The following is a 25,833-nucleotide window of genomic DNA, read 5'->3' on the forward strand; positions in this document are numbered from 1 at the left end:
AAGCAATACAGAAATTACCTGCACCCACTACTGTCAGAGAAGTCCGTGGTTTCGTAGGAATGTGCAGCTATTATTGAAGATTCATCCCTAACTTCTCGAAAATGGCAGAACCTTTGAATTATCTTACCAGAATATACGCCAGATTCAAATAGACGCCGTACTGTCAAGAAGCGTTTGATTTCCTTAAAAAAAAGCCTATAAATGGTACCATTATTGGCATACCCAGACACTTATAAGCCTTATATATCTTGTATACTGATGCCAGCGACAATTGTATAGGTACCTGTCTCACTCAAAAGACTGATTAAGAAGAAGACAAGCCAAAACTCAAGAAAAATGTTCAACTATTGAAAAGGAAGTTTTTGCATTACACTATGCCCTTCAAAAGTTAGACCATGATCTTCATAGCGCTCAGTTTACTATAAGGATAGATCACAAGCTATTGAAGTACATTTTAGAATCTCCGATGCAGAATAAAAAGATTCAATTATGGGCACTAAGTATTGCGGGAAAAACTGCAAAGTGGAATACATTGATGGATGCTGCGCAGATCTCTTGTCGAAAGTACCAACGGGAAGTAAAGACGAAGAAACGGAAGAACAATCTGAGTGTGATGAACCAGATGTGAAAAATAATTTCTTTGAAGTGAATATGTTAAATTCAAACGCCCTCTCACCAAGACACTAGCTATATTTGAAGTAAGACAGCCCGATGAATTAGTTAAGCCGTTCATCGATCTCCAAGAAGATCTTGATGTTAAAGAAAGTCAAACGAACGACGAACAGACAGAAATTGAGAGATAGGCTTAGAAAAGGAACAGCAACAACAACGGAAGAGAAGAAGTTCCTACAGATCGACGGATTAATGTACTATCTGTCAGGCGGAGATGCAGAAGGCCCAAGACTTCGCTTTTATGTACTACGAGAGTTAGAGTCCCTAGTATTGCAACAACCAGGACGCACTGGGACACATGGGAATAGACAAGACTTACGACGTCATCAGACAAAAGTATTATATGCCCAACCTATATAAAAGGTTACATTCTTACATAGGGAGATGTGTAGTGTGTCAGACCAGAAGCAACAAGAAAAATCAACCTCCACTGCAAGAACCAGGAAACAGACATACCGCCTTTTCCTATGGCTATGATAGGACTTGACTTGTCAGGACCATATCCAACATCTCTTTTGGGAAATAAATACATAGTGTCCTTTATTGACATCTACTGTGGATGGCCTGAAGCTTTTCCTGTACCCAACAAGTAAGCAAGTAAGTAATATAGTACACCTTATAATGGAAGAAATATACCCGAGATATGGTTGTCATCTAGAAATCCTCACGGATAATGGAACGGAAAATATTTACAAGAAAAACCAACTCTTTTGTTTCTGATGGTTTGAAATTTGATGGAGTAAAGAAAACTGTTAAAATTTTTCAAAACACAAAGAATCTTTCATTTTACAAGTACCAACCTAATGTTTGGGAGATTTATTTCTTAAAAAAAGAAAAGAAAAGTAGGGAGAAGTCTGACATCAAGGAGACTGTCAATATTTGATACATCATAACCTACAGGAATGATGATATAAAAAGATGTTAACAAGCCCCTTGAACTATATCCCAATGTAACTATATTATAGGAAATTTCCCATTTTCGCCAGGCTAGCTAAGCCTATTACTGGTCGAGTAAACCCAATTCTATTGATGGTTGACTGGGCTTCCCCGGAGCCCATGCTCACCAGATAGGAAGGCCCAAATATGGGATACATGGTGTTTGCCAGCCCCTTGAAATATATCATCAATGCAACAGAATTTGATGCTTTTTTACCTTCTTGCTAGGCCATCTAATTATGTCAATGTTCATTTCAAGTCAGCAAATAATAATTTTTACTATATCACAGTTTCTTTCGATTAAATACTGATGTTTATATGGAATTTTAAAATTTAAGTTTATTAGCATGTTGGCAGTAATTTGAATAGCGAATACATCACAGAAATATTTTCGCTATTCGAATAGTGAATAGCAAAAAGCGAATAGAACTTCAACGTCTGAATGCCCATGTTATGTGCATAACTTTAAAGGAATTTCTATCAAAAAAGTGAACAAACCCGGGGGTTTATATCGGCGGGGGGGAGGGGGGGGGGTCCTGTCCTCAAGCGCGAGCACCTGCATGTGCTTTTGGTCTGAAAAAAATTTGGATGGATGACCTTGAGCTACAGTTTCTCCGAAAGTAAAAAACAGCAATTTACGGCGCACAAAAAAGTTCGCTAGTTTTGATTTGACTTATCTTATTTTCGAACATATTCACCCCTGCGAATGTTATTGCCACTTAAATTAAGACCACGTGATTTTGTTTTACCCTTTCATTTTCGCAGTAAAAATCATGTCTCGTGTTTATAGTCTATTTCATAGAATCTAGGTACTTGTAGTCAAATATAAAATCTAGAGGTTTATTAATTTTAAACTTTAGCTTCATTAATTGGTGGATAAAATATGTTCTAGAAATAAATGCGACAACACAAACAAGAGGCCAATAGGCCTTAACGGTTACCTGAGTCGCATATACTAGTAACCCATACACAAACTTGTTCAGGAGTTTCATATATTCATTTAACTGAGTTTCATTCTGGAGTAGAAAAATTATAAATTTGTAATGACGACAACCTCACTGGCTGATATCTTTCAAAAAGAACTATGAAACCTATAATTTTTGCGAAAAACTAAAGATCTGGTCTTTAAAATCATGAATTCAGTTAAACGTTTTCCTTTCAGGTGTGTGGGAGTGAAGAAGATAATTTTTAAACATTATATGCGTTAATACCTATACATCAATTTTGGGCCTGTCCTAGAGTTAAACCCATACTAAAGGGGACATGAAATTTAAAATTTTAGTAGAGGACTTCCTGGTAAACATAATTATGAAGTCAGTTTTTTATACAGATTTGTGAGAATAGAGAAGACGATTTTCAAACATTATATGCATTAACAATATATTGCCATATTGCCACTCATGTCCTGAACCCCTGACCAAGGGGCCATGAATTTTACAATTTAGGTAGAGGAGTAAGTGAGCATCATAACCATGTATTCAGTTTTTGCCCACATGTGTGGGAGTAAAGAAGAAGATTTTTTTAAATTTAATATATGTTTACTATATGGCCATATTTGCCCCACCCTAGAGCCAGAACCCCTGACACAGAGGTCGTGAATTTCACAATTTTGGTAGAGGGCTTCAAAGACATAATGATTATGCATTTAGTTTTAAACAAATTTATATGGGAGTAGAGAAGAAAATTTTCTAAGATTAAATACATTTTTACAATATGGCCATATTAACCCTACCCTAGAGCCAGAACCCCTGACCCAGGGCCCACGAATTTCACAATTTTGGTAGAGGGCTTCATGGACACTATAACCATGCAACCAGTTTTTTCCTCACATGTGTGGGAGTAGAGAAGACGATTTTTGACCCCACTTGTGGTGCCCCGGGGGTGGTAGACCCATGAATTTTACAATTTAGATTCCTCTTACCATAGAGATGCCTCACACCAAAAATGGTAACAATTAGCCTTGTAGTTTTTAAGAAGAAGTTAAGATTGTACAATTGTTAACGCACGACGGACGACACACGACGCATGACGACGGACGAAAACCTGAGTTTAATCAGGTGACCTAAAAATAGTTTGTGCCTGGTGTTGCAACAATTAACATGCTTATAGAGATCCCCCTGAGGATTAATTTTCGATCCGCGCCTGGCCTAGAACGACCTTTTAATAGCATCAACAGTGAGACAGACTACATGTATACTATTTTATGCAGAATGTTCCTTGAAAATGGCTCGATATACGAAGTTTTTATGCAAAACAGACACCCTTATTTTTTTTTACTAAAACATGGTATTAAACACCACAAGCATCAAACATGGCTATGGTTTTATTAAGCAACCCAATGTTTATATTCTCAACCACTCTACACGTGGTTGAACACGAACGATAACTCTGTTCTGGATATTATCGTTTAAGGATGACATTTACTCAGAATGATAAAAAATTCCACTGATGATAATAAAAATCCAACTATTGTGTGTTGTAGACCTTACATGGTAGTCTTATTCTTCACTTTCAAAAACGTAGTTCAATGACCTACTTTTTGAGATAATGGCCATTGAATATTTTTGGAAAATTTAAGAAAAATCCCTAAAAATTTTACACTATGATTGAGATTTTCTTAATTGTGAAAATAATACAAATTGCTAAACTCTTTAACAAATGAAACACAGTTTATGAATGGTATTGACATTAAATAGATATAAAGTTTTAAGTTTTCATTCACAATTTTATAGATATTCAAGTCCGCATTTCTTCTATCAGTTTTCAAATCCTTACCCATTTTTGATTCAGTATAAAAAAACTGAATGATGATAATGCTAAAATATTTATAGCATTAAACTAAGTATATTGACCTTTCTCTGCTGGCATAAAGTTTATATAAGGTCAATGATCAAAATTTTGAGTTAAAGAGTTAAAGTGTCTTTTATCATTATCAAGCATTTTTCAATATTTTTGTAATATTTGCCATACTATTATCTAAATGAAAGTGTGAGATAAAACCAACAGAAAATATGCAAAATTATGTTGACTAACAAATAAAATCTTAACTTCAAATATTGAAGTACAAGCAAAAAAAAAAATTTAGTGGAAAACAAAATCTGAAAAATTTAGTCCGAATTTCCTCTGTTTTGCTAAATGTCAAACTTTTCTTGAGCTTAATTCCATAACTAAGTAAAAATATTGAATGTTATTTCAATAATAATTCATTTCATAAATACTTTTTGTGTTTAGAACAAATTTTACTCATGACATTGATATTTTTAACAATCCGGATTTGAGAACTCAAACCCTGAGTAAACAACGTCCTTAATGTAAATAACCACTAGATGGTGAAATAAGACATACATCTTAAAAGATTTTCATGTTATAACATAAATCCAAGTAAAATATGATGTGAAAAACGATTAGTGCTTACGTATTTTGAGAATATTATCCGAACCACTTATACGTCCGCTTGAAATTTCACAGGAACTGAACAAATCTCAGGGAAGTCTCGTGAACTTTCATTCGAGGACCTCTTGATTTATTACATACGTAGCAACGATACAGAAAACATTCCGAACACATTCGCAGGGGTGATATTCTGCAGAAGTATTTGATTCGAAAAAATTCCTCGGACATTCATTTTACTACAGACATCGTCACTTTAATTGCCACTGATATTCTTTTAAAGGGGCATGATCACGATTTTGGTTAAAAATTATTTTTCCGATTTTAATATTTACAATGCTTCCATAAGGCATTTTTAATAGGAAACCAAAATTTGAGTGTCATTCGTTGAGTTATAAGCGAGTTACAGAGCTTCAAATTCTTTGCTATGTAGTTATAGACCTAAAATGAATGTGTTAAATGTTAAAAACTGTTAATTTATGCTTGAAATGAATAAGAAGATAGACAATTCAGCTTGTAAAAGATTTTTACTGATATATTGAACCCATGTAAACAAAAACAGGGCACGAGTCTTGTTTACATGACAACGGATTGTGATCCCTGCATCTTGCTTATCACTCTAGGACTGACTCTAAAATTTTGATTGATCATTAGAAATGCATTCATAAAGCATTGTAAATAATAAAAACAGAAAAATAGAATTTGACCAAAATCGTGACCTGTGATGCCCCTTTAAACACCATCACCATCCCGGTAAAGTGAAGTGGTGCAGTTTGTTTACATGTAAAAATTGCGACTCTCGATCTCGATGTGAATTTTTCCGAGGTCGGTTAGCGTGTTTTGGAAAAAGGACTGAGGCGAGTAAACAGACGATATCAGGAGTAAATTGCCAAAAAAATTTAATTGTACTAATTTTTCCATATAATTTTTGTGTAATTAAGATTAATCAGTCCAAAGCTAGCGCGATTTTTTGTGCGCCGTAAATTGCAGTTTTTTACTATGGGAGGCACTGTAGCTCCTAGCTGCAGGTCTGTAGCTACAGTGCCTCCCATAGTAAAAAACTGTAATTTACGGCGCACAAAAAATGCGCTAGTTTTGGACGTATTAACCTTATTTTCACACAAACTCTGTAAAAACCATTTGTACCATTAATAAATATCTGAGGCAATTTACTTCTGATATCGTCACTTTACTTGCCTCACACTTTCTCTTAAAGGGGAAGGAAACTAAAAATATGTTGTACAATAAATCAATTAATTATCATCTACTATAATTGTAAGTCGTATTTATTTACATTAAAAACCCCGGAACAATGAATAAATCAAGAAAATCGATCGCTTAATTTAAATTTCCCGCCGCCATGGGGGCTGCCATTGAACTTTAATCTATGACGTCACACCATCCATTTCGGGTTGTCTTATCACCATAACATCAGTAAATCACGATATTCGCTCTAAATGATAAGTTCTGGAAAATTTGAAACAATATTGATTTGAGACCGTTCTTTTACCTTTGCAAACTACAAACTAACGTCAAATGAAGCATGTTCGTTGAAATCTAAAAGCGGAGGTTAGTGTCGGAGAAATCTCCGCGTAAATGTGGAAATTGTCAACAGATGCCAAGTATCATAGAAAATGTCCGCCGTCGTTATTTCGACATGGTAATTCCGACTTTAAAGAATGAATTTTAAACATCCTGATTACAATTATAACATTTATTCAGTTAGTGAAGAACTTGACTTGGAATAAAAAATTTAATCGAGGTCGTTTTCAACCGTTTGAATGATAGCAGATTAACATCTGTCATTTACTTATGAAAATGCATATATTTATGCATACAATGATACATGTATTTATTCTTTAGATTGACGTGTGAACTCAAACATTATCAATTTTGTTTAGTCGATTATTTGAGTAACAGAAAGGCTTAAACCAGCGTTAATTATATTCAGAGCACTGTGTACATTCATTTGTATATGTAAACCAAACCGGAATAGATGGTGTGACGTCAAAATAATTAATTTTTTTGGTTTTTAATACAAAAGAGTTCTACATCATGTCAGCCTCCAGTAAATACGATTTCTCCAACTTCAAAGTTCATTAAAGCTTAATTACGAATTTTATTTTCAAAACAGCATGACCACATGTGATAATTTACACCACTTTATTAAGATAAATAAATTATGTTTTTGACTTTCCTTCCCCTTTAAACATGATAACCGACCTTGGAAAATGAAGTATATTAATTCACGTCGAGATCGAGAGTCGCCGTTTTTAAATGTAAACAAACTGCACCACTTCAATTTACAGGACTGGTGATGGTGTTTAAAAGACTATCAGAGGCAAGTGAAGTGACGATATCTGTAGTAAAATGTCCGAGGATTTTTTGGGGATCAAATATTTTTACAGAATGTGTTCATAAATGTAATTAATCAGTCCAAAACAAGCGCATTTTTTTGTGCGCTGTAAATTGCAGACTTTTACTATGGGAGGCACTGTAGCTCCCAGGTCGATCATCCGAATTTTTTAAGACCGGGAGCTACATACCTGCAGCTAGCATTAAACCCACTTTCATCAGGAAATACGAACAACATTATATGGTAGAAAAAAGGAAGATGTCAGATTGATACATATGGAAGCGTTTGTCAAAGAATATAAGTTTTTATAAACTGAGAGGGGGATAATGGTTGGAGTTAGGGAAAAATTCCGGATCTGCGGAGAGACAGAGAGACAGAGAGAGAGATTTTAAAATACATTCCAAATTGAGTTTAAAACAATGCTTATAAGCATTTAATTAATATTTATTGCATCAATAAAACTTCACTATATTAAATCGCTTGTTTTACACATATTGATTATCATTATTATGATTTTAAAACTATTTGAATCCTCTAGGATGGCTTTTCAGCGTTGTGTATCTCTATTTATCAATTATTCAAGACGTCTTAGTATTCGAAAGTCAGCTTTGATTTTCACCTCTAAGTACGACTTAGGATTGACCTAATTTTTTTTCCTGAAGATTTGTCTTAGGAACTTTCGAAGGAAGAATCTAAGGAAATTTTCATAAACATGTCTGCTGGTTTTAGATACTATCATGCAAAATTTTGTACACTTATGATATCTTGTCTTTTCTATGCTTATGCGTCTGTAAAATGTTGACAATAAATAAATACATTTATTGTAAATAAAAGAGAAATGCATGTACCAATAAACTTTTGTTGTCGGCGCGGTATCCTGTTTGTAACAACAGATCAGACTGACGATAATTAATCTTAATTATACAGTGAGCGATATTACATTAATCACGCCGCACAAATTACAAATCAGTAAATTAATTATTATCAGGCCAGATGTTGCTCTTTGTAAATAATCATTTACTGATTCATCTCAGACAGGTATCTACTAATTATCAGGTAGACAAAGTATATTGCTTTTTTTTGATAAATTAAAAACATAATTAATTAATATCAAAGTACATTACTTAAGTTATACTATGAGGGTGAAGTAAAAGATTCATTTTTGCTTGTTAGACATTGACCTGTTACATCGATGAATAAATGCTTTGAAAAACCCGTGGGGGCGAGTCTCTATCTATTTTAAAGTTTGCCCCCCCCCCCCCCCCCCCCCGTGTGGTCGGTATCTAGTCACTGTTGGCATGGTATACAAATAAATAATTAAATCTTCTTTATTATTAACTTATCTTTCCTATTTTCACGAATTATGCATCTTTAAACTAGTTCATATTTCTGATTTTGAACTCCACTGAGAGCCAATCCCATCCCACCCCGCCTCCCTTCCCACCCAACCTGCCATTCATGATTTCAATAATCGAGAGCTCACTTCATAAAAGAAAATACATGTACACAAAACTCTTGATAATGAATACCAGTCATGGATATGAAGATATTTTTCTTCTTTGTCCATTATTTCCTTGTAACGTCTTTAATCTATTAAATAAAGCTATGCAAGTTTAGTAATTAGAGATTCCAGAGAGGGGGATAATCAAAGATAAAACCAATGGCAAGCGACGATCACAACAACAGAGAGAGAGAGAGAGAGAGAGAGAGAGAGAGAGAGAGAGAGAGAGAGAGAGTTGATTTCCCAATGGACTTAAATTTCATCTTGTTAAAAGGTATTTTCAAAAAATATTTATTTTTGTACATGTATATTATTATTCCGCACCATGTCATAATAACATAATAAAATGACCATAAAACAGCAGGGCACAACATTCACGTTTCATTCTTCCAGTAAGGTAAGGCGCCTGCCGATACTCTTTAGTTTTCTCTTCTGTCATATCTCCTTGCTATCATTTTAGAAAATATATGCAGATAGTTGAAATTTAAACAACAGTTATGCATTGATGGCTAAATTAAGGTGAAACCCATTTGTTATTTTCATAAAGTCATTTTCTATGTGCAAAAAAAAAAGCCAGAAAAAACAATTTCTTTAGAGTCAACATTCAAACAATATACAATGAAAGACCTGGATTATTAAATTAAAAAATAACATTTCCTTCCAATTGAATTTTAGTAAAAATATAATACACAAAATCGGGTGGACGATTCTATTTCTACTGTAGACTTGAATTTTGCAAGTTCGTTCCTGATATAATAAACAAATGAAACTTCCTAAGATCCTGATTTTGACGAGATTATTTTTAAATTTAGGGTATTCTTGTGTAAATAAAAGCTAAATTGTCATTTTTGTGATATCATTTTTAAATCACTTTAGAACAGGCAAAAATATGCTTATTCTTTGACATCATACATAGTCAAAGGATGAAATGATTTTGGGAGTTGATTTTCAATCAACTCTCCTATGCAGTCACTCGGACAAACCAAAAGTGAAACAGTGTTTGGACCTCAGCACAAATCATTGCTCCTGACAAGACTTAGTTCTTGAAAATAATTGATGAATTCGATGTAATGTATGCTAAAGCATTGTTTTTCAAGGAAACTTATTTACAAATACCTTAAAAATAGTCAGATTTTAAATGGTACGAACAATTTAAATATTTTTTGTAGTCGTATGTATTCCTACGCCAGAGTTCAACCTAGTCTCGTTCAACTCGACGCTCGGCTGTCTCCGTAAACCCTTGTCGGAGATTTACGGTGTCAGCCGAGCGTTTGGTTGAACGAGACTAGAGTTCAATATTGCTTGGATCCATACAATTTTCGAGAAATACTTCTACCACTGATACATAGTTTGATTGAATTAATTTTATCTTTAAATATTATATAACATGATTCATATGGAGGTTTCTCGACATTCTAGTCGAAAAAATTCAAAAATTCATATTATAAAAATATGCGTAATTCAAATTAGAAACTACGTATACATGTACTTGTCATGCAAAATAACATATCATTGATTTTAAAATAAATAAACATCGACAAAATCAACTCCCGTCAGTTCTTCAGTACTTTGATTAATCGTTTATTTCTTGCGTTTTTTCATTTTTTCGTTAATATAAAAACCAGAAAGGTTCCGATTAAGCTAATAAGGCTGTGAGGTGTGACATTTCTTCGGTGCTCTTCTTCCATTTTCCATAAACACAAGGTGGGACAACTCAACATTCTAATCTTTGGAGTGAAAACATGTTTTGTTGTTTGTTTTAAAAGAAGGGTAAAGAATTCAACCTATTCATTTTACAAATTACTTAGGCCCATAGAATATAAACTGTTATTTAGATTAAATTCATTGAATGTAACTTCATACAACAGTACTGTAGTAATGCTGATAAAGGAATGAAAAGGGATTTATATGTACTAATACCGTGATTCATTAAATGAACAATGGACCTATACAAATCCAACTTTATTGTTCAATATCATTGTGGATCGTATTTATACCCTGAAGTCCCAGAAATATCGGGTTGCACGATGTTTTACAATTTCTCTAGAACAGTAGGTTTGAATAAAAAGAAATCAAAATAGTAATCTAAACCAAGAACTACACAAAAATGTCAAGTTTTTTTGAAGCGCTAAATCGGACAGCTCTTATACAGTCATCTGTAGGAGTGAATTAAAAAAACCCAACTGATTGTCTCTTACACTATATCCCGAGATTTACTAAAACCTTAAACGAATACTTAGTTCAAGTTGCAGATTTGATAAGGTAAACCTAATATCAGTCAAACATGGAGAGTGATATTAACATTAGTTTTATTAAAATTAACGACCCTCCATTAGATATATTTTCCCTACTATAGTCTACCTCAACTTACAAGCATGCGGTATGCATATCATTAGGATTTTTCAATTATAAAAATATAGAGGAAGTCGACGTTTACATTAAATACAGTTGATTTTTCTTTTATAAATTACTGCTGTTTAGAGTTTGCTTTAAAAACGGTTAGCTTTTAAAACTATACTTGTATGATATGAAAGTAAAAAGAAGCTGTGCGATTCTGCGGGACTATTGTGAACGTCCAGGTTAACAAGACGCTTTGTCTATAATTACGCAACGCAGCTTTGCACAGAGAGAGAGAGAGTGAGAGAGAGAGAGAGAGATGATATATATATATATATATATATATATATATATATATATATATATATATATATATATATATATATATATATATATATATATATATATATATATATATATATATATAAGGAGAGAGAGAAGAGAGTGTGATGTTGAACGAGACAAATTCTTAAAAAAATTGCATTATGACATGATTTAAAGTAAAAATGTTTCAAAGAAATAAATATTATGGTATTTTATTTTCAAAACAGAATTCAATTTAAAAGGATAAATTTTTGATTTGCGTCAACTGTGTTCATATGTCTGTGAGGAGATTTTTCATGAATTATGAAACTTAATCATTATTTTTTTCATTTCAATTATTACTGTTCAGAGAAAAAACCAAATGGTTAACGTCGTTCTTTTGACACTTGCGTCAATTTTTTTGGTGTATACTTGAATAAAATACTTCTTAAATTAAAAAATTAAACGTACCAATTGCGACTAAGATTTTTCTAATTGGTTTGTTATTGTCAGTAATATACATAAACAGAGAATGAAAAATATTAATTCGTAAATTGAAATTTTGACATGTTTATTGAATGCAGATCTGGGTTTACAGTTAACAGTTGAACTCATTCAAATTCATTTACTAATTGAAACACATTTGTTTTGAAACTAATAAATCAAATGCCAGAATGCTTTTGAAGGTCCCTTGATATGATTATGTGGGAGGAAGAATCGAAAGTTGATATATGTGAGGATTTATAAATGATCCCACGGTGTTCCGCAGTTTAATAAACTTCGGTTTGATAACGACCCCTTAGAGCGGCGGAGCTATTTTCTAACTATGTAAATCTACAATAATTTTTTTACTCACGCAACGTACTTCGTCATCAAGTCAATATGATTGAATTGATATTTAATTTCTGCTTCAGAATCAGAAAGTTTATCTTGTTCTGTGATTATCTTCGATGTTTGTTAGTAATAATTACAGGAAGAGAAGAAAACTTTTGTCTTAACAAACGTTTCCAACCCACAAACAGACTCAGGAAGATTCCGATATAGTCACGTAAACATTACTATACACTGTCCAAAGATATCATCGCAGCAAATGCTGCCTAATTGTTCGATGTTTATAGATAATAGTATGATATAATCCCCCAAGATTTCTCCTTTGAAACACCCCCTCTAGCTTGTCACGTTTAATACACAGCTAAAAATAACAAGAGGCGCAGGGGTCACATCGCTCACCTGAGCAACAATAGTCATAACTTTGATCAAATCAGCCTTACAGTATCAAATCAAAATATCTTGACAATTAGGTACAGTAGATCTTGCACACAAAGTAAAAATGTCTGCCAATTTTTATTCACAGATTCTAATGGTAAATACCAAACCCCCTGTTTTGTTTTAGTAATTGTGATAAGATTTTTCTCTTTTTCTATATTAAATGTTTTTTCTCTTCCTAAATAAACCCATTGTGGCCCACCAAACCCCATGGTTCATGATGTGAACAAACTTGAATCTACACTACATGAGGATGCTTCTACCCAAGTTTTAGCTTTTCGGGCCAAATGGTTTTGAGAAAATTTTACAAGTTTTTCTCTAAATATTCTTATGTAGAACTTGACCCCCCTCCCATTGTGGCCCCACCATATCCCCAGGGACCATAATTTAAATAAACTTGATCTACAGTATCTGAGGATGTTTCTACTCAAATTTGAGGTTATCTGGTCGAATAGTTTTTGAGAAGAAGATTTTCTCTATGTATTCCTATGTGAAAATTCATTCCCCCATTGTGGTCTCACCCTTCCCCCGGGGAGAATGATTTGAATAATCCTGAATCTACACAACCTTAGGATGCTTCCTCACAAGGTCCAGCTTTTTTGGCCTAATAGTTTTTGAGAAGAAGATTTTCTCTATATATTATTATGTAAAACTTGATCCCCCATTGTGGCGTCACCCTACACCCGGGACTATGATTTGAACAAACTTGAATTTTACACTTTTTGAGGATGCTTCCACACAATTTCCAGGTTTTGTGGCCATACTGTTTATTAGAAGAAGATTTTTGAAAAATACCAACAAATTTTCAATAATTCTAAATTATCTCCCCTTTAAAGAGGGCTTGGCCCTTCATTTGAACAAACCCCTTTACCTAGTGATGCTTTGTGCCAAGTTTGGTTGAAATCGGCTCAGTGGTTCTGGAGAAGCAGATGAAAATGTGAAAAATTTACGACGACGACAACAACAACGACAGACAACGGACAAATTTTGATCAGAAAAGCTCACTGGAGCCTTCGGCTCAGGTGAGCTAAAAATTCTACGAAAAGTTTGTATTGCAAGCCACATAAAAGTACCTGGATGATTAAGTTAAAAATATGTGCGAGGTGTTCCAAGTGACTTTGAAATGAAAGAACATGTCAGATTTTCCTATTACTAATCTCTGTCAGATATTAGTGTTGGTTATGTGAATTTCTCCAGGTAAAAAGAGATTGTTAATGAAGAGTTCTTGGATTTTTTTTTATTTTATATATTTATTTTGGATTTTTTTTCCGCGTGTATCGATATCAATTGTAATTGTTGACTGGTTTGTGTATCTTTGTTTAAAAAAAATCGTCAAAAAGTGAGGAAAACGGTAACTTGGGACAGACTTTCCCAGTCCTTGCACAGAAAAGTCACTAGCACAAAGAAGCCCATTTTAATGCATATGGGATTTCTAATTTACTTTACTGTCATCCAAACCTGCCCCTCTTGATATTAAGAAAACAGATCTAGAAAGTTAAGACATATAGTTTCTATTTGGATGTTACTTCCTTTTCTGATTCCAGAAAAAAACCCTGCAAAAAACTGAGGAGTTCTTCGATATATTATAAACCCAGATGATTTACGCAAACTGTAATTGTACCTCTACCTTTAAAAGGCTCTAAAAATGTCATTAGGACAGCAACTAAAAAGAGCTCGAGACAAGAAAATAGCCAATATCTTCTCTGAGTATCGAGACGGCCAAAAGCCATCTTAAGGTTACCTCTGCCATACATTAGGTAATACATATGGGGGTTCTAACAATAATTCATACTTCTGCAATTGATGATTACATGTAATTACTAATTATAAGTAACATAACAATGATTACATGTAATAACTTAGTTTTCAGCAACATATCAATGATTACATGTAATAACTTATTAACAGTAACATATCAATGATTACATATAATAACTTATTATCAGTAACATAACAATGATTACATGTAATAACTTATTATCAGTAACATAACAATGATTACATGTAATAACTAATTATCAGTAACATAACAATGAATACTGAATACAGGATCAAGTTGAACCATACAGGTATCCACGATCAACTAGTAGATTGTAACAAGTGATACACTGATACATGTATGTGATTAAATATAAACTGTTTTATCCCACTCCTAATAGTTTGTGTACGTATTTCCCTTTTAGTTCGATCCATTACGGACGGAAACGCCTAAGTGGCATCACTTGCCTTCATTAAGATTTTAAGGACACTTTTTTGAATATATATAGTATTTGTAATTGCGGCACTTTCCCATCTTTCTCATAAATCTGTATTCAGTATTGATAATGTAGTGCACACGAGGGTCTTTAATTTGATACACACCATGAAAAACAGGATAATTTGATTGAAAAGTTTATTACGGTGTAACACATATGATGAATATATTCAGAGAGTAGGATAGCATCAATACTTCCAAGGTCGTTACACAAAGTAGGTATGTATAAATCATGCATTTGTGTTATCCTTTCAGTACAATTATTTTGCTGTGAAATAAAGTGTAAGGTAAACTGAAACCTTTGTCTATTTTAGGATTCACTTTGCTGTCATGCAACAAGAAGTCCCAACAAAAAGAACAACACCTAAATCCGTCCGATGGAGTATTTCGTTTCTTTTCCTGTATGCTACTATATACTGCTTTCATGTACATCTGAGGCTGAGGTTAACCCAAACCAAGGACCTACAATCACGTGAAAATAAAATTATAACGGACCATTTCCGGTCTGTGATTCCCGGAAGTAGTGATGTCTTCGTCTTTTCGGCGTTTGGAATTCACTCCGACAGTGACGATTTCTCTCAGTCGGACAATGTCACCATCTCTATTAGTTCGGTTGTGGACATGGATTCGCCAGTGCGTGACTACAAGTGTATTCTCAGACGGAAAGAGTCCCAAACGGCGATTTGGACGAAAGCAACCTTGCAGTTATATCCCGAGAGCCATGGACGACGGTAACATATCATTTTTAATAGAAAGTTAAAGCAAAGAGGGGATAATAAAGCTCTACTTAATTTGAGCCGAAAGCACAATCAAAACATTTCCAACAGATATTTTTCGGATAAAGAATATCATTTACATAACCGTTATTGGTTCTTTGTTTCAACAATGTTTGTCAACAGTGTCCATGAGAACGGGCGTACGAATCAAACAGGTCAATAGAAATGAAGAAAATCAGAACGTACACGAAGAGTTCTTTATTGTCAAATTGAGTATGAGTACTCTTAAATCAATCAGATCCTTAACGTTTTGAAAAAATCCTGTTCGAAGTTTGTTCACTTTAGATGCAATCGTTCTTCCGAACGCAACCTGTGAAGTCCATGGTTACTAAATATTACTGTATAATGCTTGATGAACAATTAACGTACTCTAATGTAAGAGAGTTAAACGCAGATACATCCCAAAATTAGAAACAGACCACATGCATGTAACTGAAAACGTTCTCAATATAACAACTCTAGTACATATATCGTCTTCGCAGAGATCAGTCTCATTAAACTTGATGGATAGTTCAAGATGGTCATGGAAGACGTGGACAAATCAGATCTCTTGATACGAATTCGTTGCCTAAAAGAAATCCTGAAAATGTCATCAATACCATGCAAATTATAAGTTGATTTTACCAAATAGTTTTAGATACATAACTAAAGATGATTTTAAAAAAACTTCCCAGTCTTGCTTTCTTCAGTTATGTGAATAATGTTCTATGGGGTAACAAACAAAATGTTAATGCTATGACATCTAGTAACTTACACCACCAAATAACTATGGACACAGAAATGTGTTGTCCAGCACAAATTATCGATCATATTTCCTTTGTTATTTTGGAGAGAGCAGAACATTCCATGGTAGTTTTTGGAATGTGTATTTAAATTTTTGACAATTGATGACAAATGTGCTCTCATTATATAAAGGACCCGATCAGTATATTTTAACCATATGCCAGAATACAAAGATTTTCTCAAGCTTCAGTTTACATACCATGACAGCCAAACCAGATGTGGAAGTATACACAACTTGTGATGTGATTTGAGAAAGATTTGTTGTTTGGAGGTGTTTGTTTTAAAACACAACCAACACCACAGATTATAGTCAAGCTACATCTTAATTTCAATCACATGCAAATTAAGACATCTTGTCTTATTAAAACGTTTTCTTTTTAGGTTTACTGCGGCTGCCTTTTCTTGTATGGTTAAAGATGTCATCGATCTGGACACAGTGAGTTTAGTTGCAGACAACAAGGAGAATCCAGCTGTGGTGCTACCGATCATGTTTCCATCAGAGGCCAAACGTACTTTCACAGTGTGTGTTCCTCCCCTGAACTCGAGATACAGTAAAGCATACCAGCTGGTGGAAATGGTGGAAGTCGGTCGACTCCTTGGAGCCGACCATTACTTCTTTTATAACTATAGCACAGAGTGGAATGTTGATGTAGTGTTGAACCATTATAAATCTCGGGGACTTGCTACAATCATACAGTGGCCATTACCACTGGCACTGCAAATCAACGGAACGGATGGTACATCAAAAGAAGCAAGACTTCACTACTTTGGCCAGCTTGTGATGCTTAATGACTGTCTGAATAGAAATCGGGGAGCCAGTAAGTATGTCATCTTTCAGGATCTGGACGAACTTCTTATCCCAAAAAACCATCAATCATGGAACGATATGTTGAACTCACTGCCAGCCAACATGGCTGCCTATATGTTTCGTTCGTCATTTTTCCATTTAGACTGGCCTAATACGGGCTTAGATTCCAACGTAATCAATGAAATCGCTAAGCCTTATAAGGCATACGCTTTCATTAAACAGTACCGAGAAGAGCGCATTTTTGGACGATCCGTGAGGTCCAAGTATATAGTGGATCCATTACAAGTCCAAGTTGTTGGTGTACATAATGTGTGGAAATTCAGGAAGGGAGGCAAGTCGTACTATGTTCCACCAGAGGTCGCTCTTATTCATCATTATCGTGAAATGAAACAAAATCAACAGATTCGCTCTCAGAGGGATAATAGTTCACTGAGATATATAGGCGCTCTGTACCACATCCAGCGGACATGGCGGTCATTACTTCACATACCGCTTGGACCAATCAACTAAGTTCCCGATGTACAGGCCAATGATCAACCAAAATTTGGATGTCAGTTAAAAGCAAAATACAGAGCTCACAATTCTTTATATTTAAAACATAATCAAAATAACAATTTATAATTCGCCTTGTCTAACCGATTGCTCTTTCAGTAATCGGTTATTGGAACGCAGTTCGCAGTTCGCTATTCGCAATTCAAAATTTATAATTTATATTTAAGGGCCTGAAATTTTCAGGATCATCTCCTAGTGGTATACCACTACCATTGTGAAAAATAAAGTGAATTAAGTGGTCATCTCTGGTTTTTGAGTGAACTGCATTCTAGAACGCAGTTCGCAATTCTAAATTTATAATTCATATTAAGTACAGAAATTCCTTGTGCCGGGAACGAATTATTTGTGCAGGATTGTCTTACTGAATTTCTAAAGGAAGAAGTGATTGACGATTGTGTGTGTGTGTGTGTGTGTATATATATATATATATATATATATATATATATATATATATATATATATATATATATATATATATATATATATATATATATATATATATATCAGAATTTTATTACTAAAACATTATAAACAAATTCTAAGCAAAACTGTGATCATCCCTTTAACTTAATCTTTTTATAATAACTATTTGGACAATTCGAAGGTTTGTCGGGTGTTTTAACAAATTTCATTCATGGTATACAACTGATTTAAACTCAGTAGTACTGATTTCTCTCTTAGTGTCCTAGTTTAAGATCACCCTCTGGTCATTTTGTGTGGTTGGAAGAAAATTATATATTCCTCACTCAATTAAACACCAAATCAAATTAACATAATTGTTATTCTTTTGACTCAACTTTTGTGGTTTTTAATTTCTTTGAGAAAACTTAAAACAATATTCTGGAAAAATATTTCATTATGGACTCCTACGCCTGATTATTTTGTTTTTAACGAACAAGAGGCCAATTGGCCTTAACGGTCACCTGAGTAGCATATATCCAATACACAAACTTGTCATGGAGTCTCATATATGCATCTAATTAATTAGGTTTCATACTGGAGTAGAAAAATTATAAATTTGTAATGACAACCACATTTAATTCAAAAAGAACTGTGAAACCTATAATGTTGGTGAAAAACTAAAAGATCTGGTCTACAAAATAATGAATTCAGTTTTCCTTTCAGGTGTGTGGGAGTAAAGAAGATAATTTTTTAACGTTATATGCATTTACATCTATACATCCATTTTGGCCCTGCCCTAGAGTCAAAACCCATACCCCAGGTGACATGAAAATTAAAATTTCAGTAGAGGACTTCCTGGTAAACATAATTATTAGTCGGGTTTTTTTATACAGATGTGTGGGAATAGAGAAGAAGATTTTAAAACATTATATGCATTAACACTTTATTGCCATATTGCCCCCTCATGTCCTGAACCCCTGACCCTGGGGCCATGAATTTCACAATTTAGGTAAAGGAGATTGTGGATATCATAACCATGTATTCAGTTTTTTGCCCACATGTGTGCGAGTAGAGAAGAAGATTTTTTAAGATTTAAATCATTTTTACAATATGGCCATATTGGCCCCACCCTAGAGCATGAACACCTAACAAAAGGGTCATGAATTTCACAATTTTAGTAGAGAGCCTCATGGACATCATAATCATGCATTTAGTTTTTAACAAATATATATGGGAGTAGAGAAGAAGATTTTCTAAGATTTAATACATTTTTACTATTTGGCCATATCGGCCTCACCCTAGAGCATGAACCCCTGACCAAGGGGTCATGAATTTCACAATTAAGGTAGAGGGCTTCATGGACATCATAACCATGCATTTAGTTTTTAACAAATATATATGATAGTAGAGAAGAAGATTTTCTAAGATTTGAAACATTTTTACTATTTGGCCATATCGGCCCCACCCTAGAGCCTGAACCCCTGACCCAGGGGTCATGAATTTCACAATTTAGGTAGAGGGCTACATGGACATCATAATCATGCATTTAGTTTTTAACAAATATATATGATAGTAGAGAAGAAGATTTTCTAAGATTTAATACATTTTTACCATATGGCCATATTGGCCCCACCCTAGAGCCTGAACCCCTGACCCAGGGGTCATGAATTTCACAATTTAGGTTGAGGGCTTCATGGACATCATTATCATGCATTTAGTTTTTAACAAATATATATGATAGTAGAGAAGAATATTTTCTAAGATTTAATACATTTTTACTATTTGGCCATGTTGACCCCACCCTAGAGCCTGAACCCCTGACCTAGGGGTCATGAATTTCACAATTTAGGTAGAGGGCTTCATGGACATCATAATCATGCATTTAGTTTTTAACAAATATATATGGTAGCAGAGAAGAAGATTTTCTAAGATTTAATACATTTTTACTATATGGCCATATGGCCCCACCCTAGGGCCTGAACCCCTGACCCAGGGGTCATGAATTTCACAATTTAGGTAGAGGGCTTCATGGACATCATAATCATGCATTTAGTTTTTAACAAATATATATGGTAGCAGAGAAGAAGATTTTCTAAGATTTAATACATTTTTACTATATGGCCATATGGCCCCACCCTAGGGCCAGAACCCCTGACCCAGGGGCCATAAATTTCACAATTTTGGTAGAGGGCCTCATGGACATCATAACCATGCATTCAGTTTTTTCCTCACATGTGTGGAAGTAAAGAAGAAGATTTTTGAAAATTTGGCATTTTTTGCATATTTGGCCCCGCCCGTGGCACCCCAGGGGTGGTAGAGCCATAAATTTCACAATTTAGATTCTTCTTACCATAGAGATGCTTCACACCAAAAATGGTAACGATTGGCCTGGTAGTTTCCAAGAAGAAGTTAAAAATTGTAAAATTGTTAACGCACGACGCACGACGCACAACGCACGACGACGGACGAAGACCAATTGCAATAGGTCACCTGAGTGACTCAGGTGACCTAAAAAACTGTTGTCGTGGAGAAATTTGATTTAACTTTAACGTCATTATACAATTAAAGCTGTCTGGCAAATAATTATTCGGAAATTATTCCATAGTGTCTACATACATTCTAGAACATTATTACGGCGGTATAGTAGAATTAGATAATAAACTGCACGAATACTTACAGAAACGTCTCATGACAAACATTCATTTAAAAATCTACATAATATTTTGTGATCACCGTAAGATAATCTAGAACGTATGAAACAAAGTCCACCAGCAGTACTCGATACATCGACGTCTTAAATGTAATTATCATTAAGACAATGAGAAACATTTATAAAGTAATATTAGGATGTTATAGTGGTCTTTTCGTTGGTGTAAGTACTGTTTTCAAAAATCTTTTGTGATAGCATTAAGGACGTTGTTTACTCAGGGTTTGAGTTCTCAAATTCGGATTGTTATAAAGTTCAATGTCATGAGTAAAATTTGTTTTGAATACAAAAAGTATTTATGAAATGAATTATTATTGACATAACAATCGATATTTTACTAAATTATGGAATTAGGCTCTGACAAAGTTTGACTTTTAGCAAAACAGAGGAAATTCGGACTTTATTTTTCAGATTTTGTTTTCCACTGAAATGTTTTTGGTATACTATAATATTCAAAGTTAAAGATTTTATTTGTTAGTCAACATAGTTTTGCATATTTTATGTTGTTTTATCTCACTTTTTCGTTTAGATATTCGAATGGCACCCACTACAAAAATATTAAAATATGCTTAAAAACGATAAAAGACACCATATCTCAAAATGTTGATCATTGACCTCATATAACTTTAATGCCTGCAGAGTAAGGTCAATATACCTAGTTTAATGCTATAAATGTTTTAGTATTATCATCATTCAGTTTTTTGTAAAATTGAATCTAAAAAGGGTAGGAATTTGATAATTGATGGAGGATATTCGGACTGGAATATTCATAAAATTGTGAATGAAAACTTTATGCCTTGTGTCTGTTTAGTGTCACTGCCATTCATAAACTGTATTTCATTTTTAAAAGAGTTTACCAATTTGTATTTCTTTCACAATTAAGAAGTTTTCAGTCATAATGTAAAATATTTAGGGACTTCTCTTAAATTTTCAAAAAAATATTGATGGCCATTATCTCAAAAAGTAGGTCATTGACCTACTTTTTTGAAATTGAAAAATAGCACTACCATGATTTGTCTTTAAAACACAATGGATGGTTTTTCATGATCATCAGTGGAATTTTTTTTTCATTCTGAGTACTAAATGTATACCTTAACATTTGGGCATCTCACTTATCATAAATCAATTTTTTGGTAAATCTCTCTCTCTCTCTCTCGTTGCGGGGAACTAATTTCACTGTTATTAATTACCTCGAACCATTTTACAACGTTATTATCCGGGCTATTTCATGGCTGATGTGATGCAAAATCCCCCTAGACGTGTATTGAAACCTGAAGCGGTAAAGGGGGCGTTTCAAAACAGATAATCTGGACATTTTTCGTGTTAGTGGATGACCGTAGTTTGAGCACAAAGGTATTAATGATTATTGAAATATCAAGCAAAAAGTGGTGGAAGCAAAAACTCGGGACAGAGTATAATATAATAGAAAAGTTTGGTTTGTACTGTTGAAATTGTTTACATTGAGTCAATGCATAAATTGGCAATGAACTACGAAATAAACAAAACAACTCATATTCTAAATAGATACACAAAGACATGAACATAAATTGTATCAATAATTGTGCATTTGATTTGAATATAACCAGCCTCAAAAAGTTAGCAGCAATGAACAGTTCAATAGAAATAATGATACCAATACTAATGGTAAGTTTGTACATACATATATTTGTTTTTCCTGCCGTGAAACACGTAATGTGTCCGATGAGTAGAATCAAAAGGAAATGTTAGTTTACTAGAATATTGTTAAAACTTTAACTCAGCTTTTGAAATGATATGTAGTGTTTACAGTAAAAGGTTACGAAAAATTGGGATTTTTTGTCGATTCATATAATCTTGACTTAAAGATCAGACCAAAACCATTCTTATCTATCAACGATTCATTTACAGCAATATACTACTGAAATAGATACTGTAGCTAACTGTCGACATATTTAATCATCTTTGTTAAGTGAAACCCCAACTGCTTTTGGAAATCTAATAAAATTTGACTTTTGAAAGGGCTCCTTCATAAGTTTATATTGGGGGGGGGGGGGACAAAAGTACATATATAAGTTAGATACCGTATATTGATTTTATGGTGTTTCGTATTTCAATCAACTTAGTCTTTTAAATGACTGTTAATGGTTGTAGGTATCTTGCAAGAAAAGCAAACATTTATCTTATATTTGGTAATCAGTCTGAAATATTCCCCTCCAAACGGATGTGAGCCAATTTTTGGTATACTAGTATTCTAGTATTCAATTATTGATAGTTAAATACGTTCCAAATTCTTGCATTTACTTCTAACAATAATAAAATAGTACAGAGTTTCATATTTTGTCGAGGAAATAAAATTCCTGGTTAGGGGTTTTCATGAATCCATGAATGTTAAACCGTTATGGATTCTAATCATTCCACAGTACGATAAGGCAAGACCTGTGTTTCTTATATGCGTTTAACATCTGTTTGTGAAGAAAGTATCACAACTGTTGAGAAGAATCAAATCAGCGATGAACTCTTAACGTATCATATTATCTTTATATAAAAAAAAAATAATAAATAAAAATCATACAATCGTCATATGTGCAATGTTTCCAAAAGATTTAACAATATTTAGGGAATGAACTCAATATTTATTTGTTTTATACGATATAAAATGGTTTGGGGCAGTTTACGCTTTATAAACCGCTTCGCTTAACTGTTTCGAACCATTTTATATCGTATAAAACTAATAAAAATTGAATTCATTGCTTATAATTTAGTTTTTTTTTTTAACTCTTCATTGTAGATAAAAACGGTCATTTGACCTTTAAAAATGACGTAAATCGTACAAAATTCAAACGCACCGTCAGGCATATTGATACGTTTTCGACGTTAGTCTTACCATGACGTAGGCAACATTCTTCATACAATATAAAATATTTTTTTAGAAAACGCGTTACAACCAACGTTAAATTATATCATAAACGAAATTTTCATAAATTATAATTGTCCTTTTGAATTGTATGCAAGATATTACAGGTATAAGGAAACCAGATAAAAATATATTCTAAAGAGGTAATTAATGAACAGAATCTTTTTTAAAGAGAACGACAACTGGTCGACCTTAGCCAGTTGTGTCATATACCGGTATTAGGTGGCGATGGGTAGCTAAAGTCCACAGACGTTTCCTTTTGACCCAGATATTGATGTTTACATGTCACATATTATTATCCGCATTATAACAACGAATATTGACAACAGGAAAAAGCTTAACCATAGATATCTACATTTTACATGAAAATACATCAATTTGTGATAAAATCATCTATTTTATCTGCGTTCTCATAGTTTACCTCCTCTCAAGCTCGATCCATTACGGACGGAAACATCTAAGTGGCAACACTTGCCGTCATTAAAATTCTGAGGACGATTTTTAGAACAAATCATGTATTCCTAATTATGACAGTTCCTATCTTTTTTCACAAATCTATCATATGGAGATTGATGCTGTAGTGTACATGGGTAAGGGGTTTAATTTAATTACACAATGATTGTTTACGACAATAAAAATATCTAACCAAAAGAGTAGAATACATCAATGTTTCCAATTATTACACAAAGTGGGATGTATATGTAATGGTTAAAATTATACGTGGTATTTGCGCGAATCGCGTACCGTATATTTTACCTGTGTTTATTCTATTTATAGAGTTTCTGTTCAGCGCAAATTCTTTTTTTTTTAGAGATTATGTTTCTTTAAACTTATTAAAAATATCTTTTGAACATTTATCTAGTTGTTTTCGATTCTATTATGATAATCAGCAAAGTGAGACTAATTTGTGAAATTATTTATTTACTTATTATAATATTTGAGATTTAAACTAGTCTAACAAGTTTATACGGAGTCTCACTTCGCTGACGCCCTTGAGAGTGTTCAGGTGTGAAACGGGTGAAACGTGTGAGTGATACTAGTACCTTACATTATTTACGGTAAGAGAATTATTTTCATGTTTGGAATAACTATTCATTTGTATTATATTCCATACACAGTAATTTAAATATCATTTATGTGAGAATAATAAAATTGTTTTATATGCAGACTGTTTAGAGAAATGTATAGCGATTTGAGATAACTTCTAATAAGTCTGTAGTATTTTTGGATTTAAGCATAAATATATATGGTGTTTTTTTTATTACATACAGTCATACCTGTTGCAAGTGAGTGCGCTAGTCTACTAACTGACTGTGTGTGGCACCGCCGCCATATATTGGAGGTTCGTTAATGTCATATTTTGAAGTAAATGCAAATTGTGTATTATTAATTTTTTAGTGTTTCTGTGTGTGTCTTTTTGTAATATGAGTTATTTTGTTTATATAGTAGCTCATTGCCAATAAATTTAATATTTAATTGAAATAAAGAACTTGAACAGAATAAGCGATTTTATTCTATTACATATAAATGGTGTTATAGGGCGTCCTTTCATTATTTTTATCGATTACATTTATTCAATGTATGCATGGTAAACTGGGAACCAAATCAATTTTACGATTCATTTTGACGATATACAACAAGGTGTCCCGACAAAGGAAAGACACATAAACCCGTCAGGTGGAGTGTGTCGTTTCTTTTCCTGTTTCCTGTATGTTAACATGTACTGTTTTCATGCATAGCCGAGGCTGATGCCAACTAAAACCAAGGACCTACAATTAGACGTCATCAAAATAATGGACCAGTTCCAGATTGTGATACCCTGAAGGAGTGAGGTCTTCGTTTTTTAGGCGTTTGGAATTCACTGCAACAGTGAAAATTTCTCTCAGACTGACTATCT

The 25,833-nt window shown here is 33.5% G+C and overlaps 1 protein-coding gene across 2 annotated transcripts; it reads left to right on the forward strand.

Annotated features, from left to right (window-relative positions):
- The first annotated feature begins 15,033 nt into the window (after positions 1 to 15,033).
- Positions 15,034 to 18,174, forward strand: LOC105320788 (beta-1,4-galactosyltransferase galt-1). Of its 2 annotated transcripts, none has more exons than XM_011418862.4 (3): positions 15,034 to 15,234; positions 15,330 to 15,746; positions 16,956 to 18,174. In XM_011418862.4, the coding sequence occupies exons 2-3, from the start codon at positions 15,346 to 15,348 to the stop codon at positions 17,890 to 17,892; spliced, it is 1,338 nt and encodes a 445-aa protein (XP_011417164.3). In that variant the 5' UTR covers positions 15,034 to 15,234; positions 15,330 to 15,345; the 3' UTR covers positions 17,893 to 18,174. The 2 variants fall into 2 exon arrangements, with proteins under 2 accessions (XP_011417164.3, XP_011417172.3); XM_011418870.4 differs by having other exon boundaries at positions 15,034 to 15,230.
- Positions 18,175 to 25,833: the final 7,659 nt, after the last annotated feature.

This window comes from Magallana gigas, chromosome 3, assembly GCF_963853765.1.
Source record: "Magallana gigas chromosome 3, xbMagGiga1.1, whole genome shotgun sequence".
In the NCBI taxonomy this organism is placed as follows: Eukaryota; Metazoa; Mollusca; class Bivalvia; order Ostreida; family Ostreidae; genus Magallana; species Magallana gigas.

Excerpts from the sequence above, each read along its gene's own strand:
- LOC105320788 (XM_011418862.4), top strand. The coding sequence starts at position 15,346 with ATGCAACAAGAAGTCCCAACAAAAAGAACAACACCTAAATCCGTCCGA. Across the intron at positions 15,747-16,955 it reads CCCGAGAGCCATGGACGACG|GTTTACTGCGGCTGCCTTTT; the intron begins GTAACATATCAT and ends TTTTCTTTTTAG.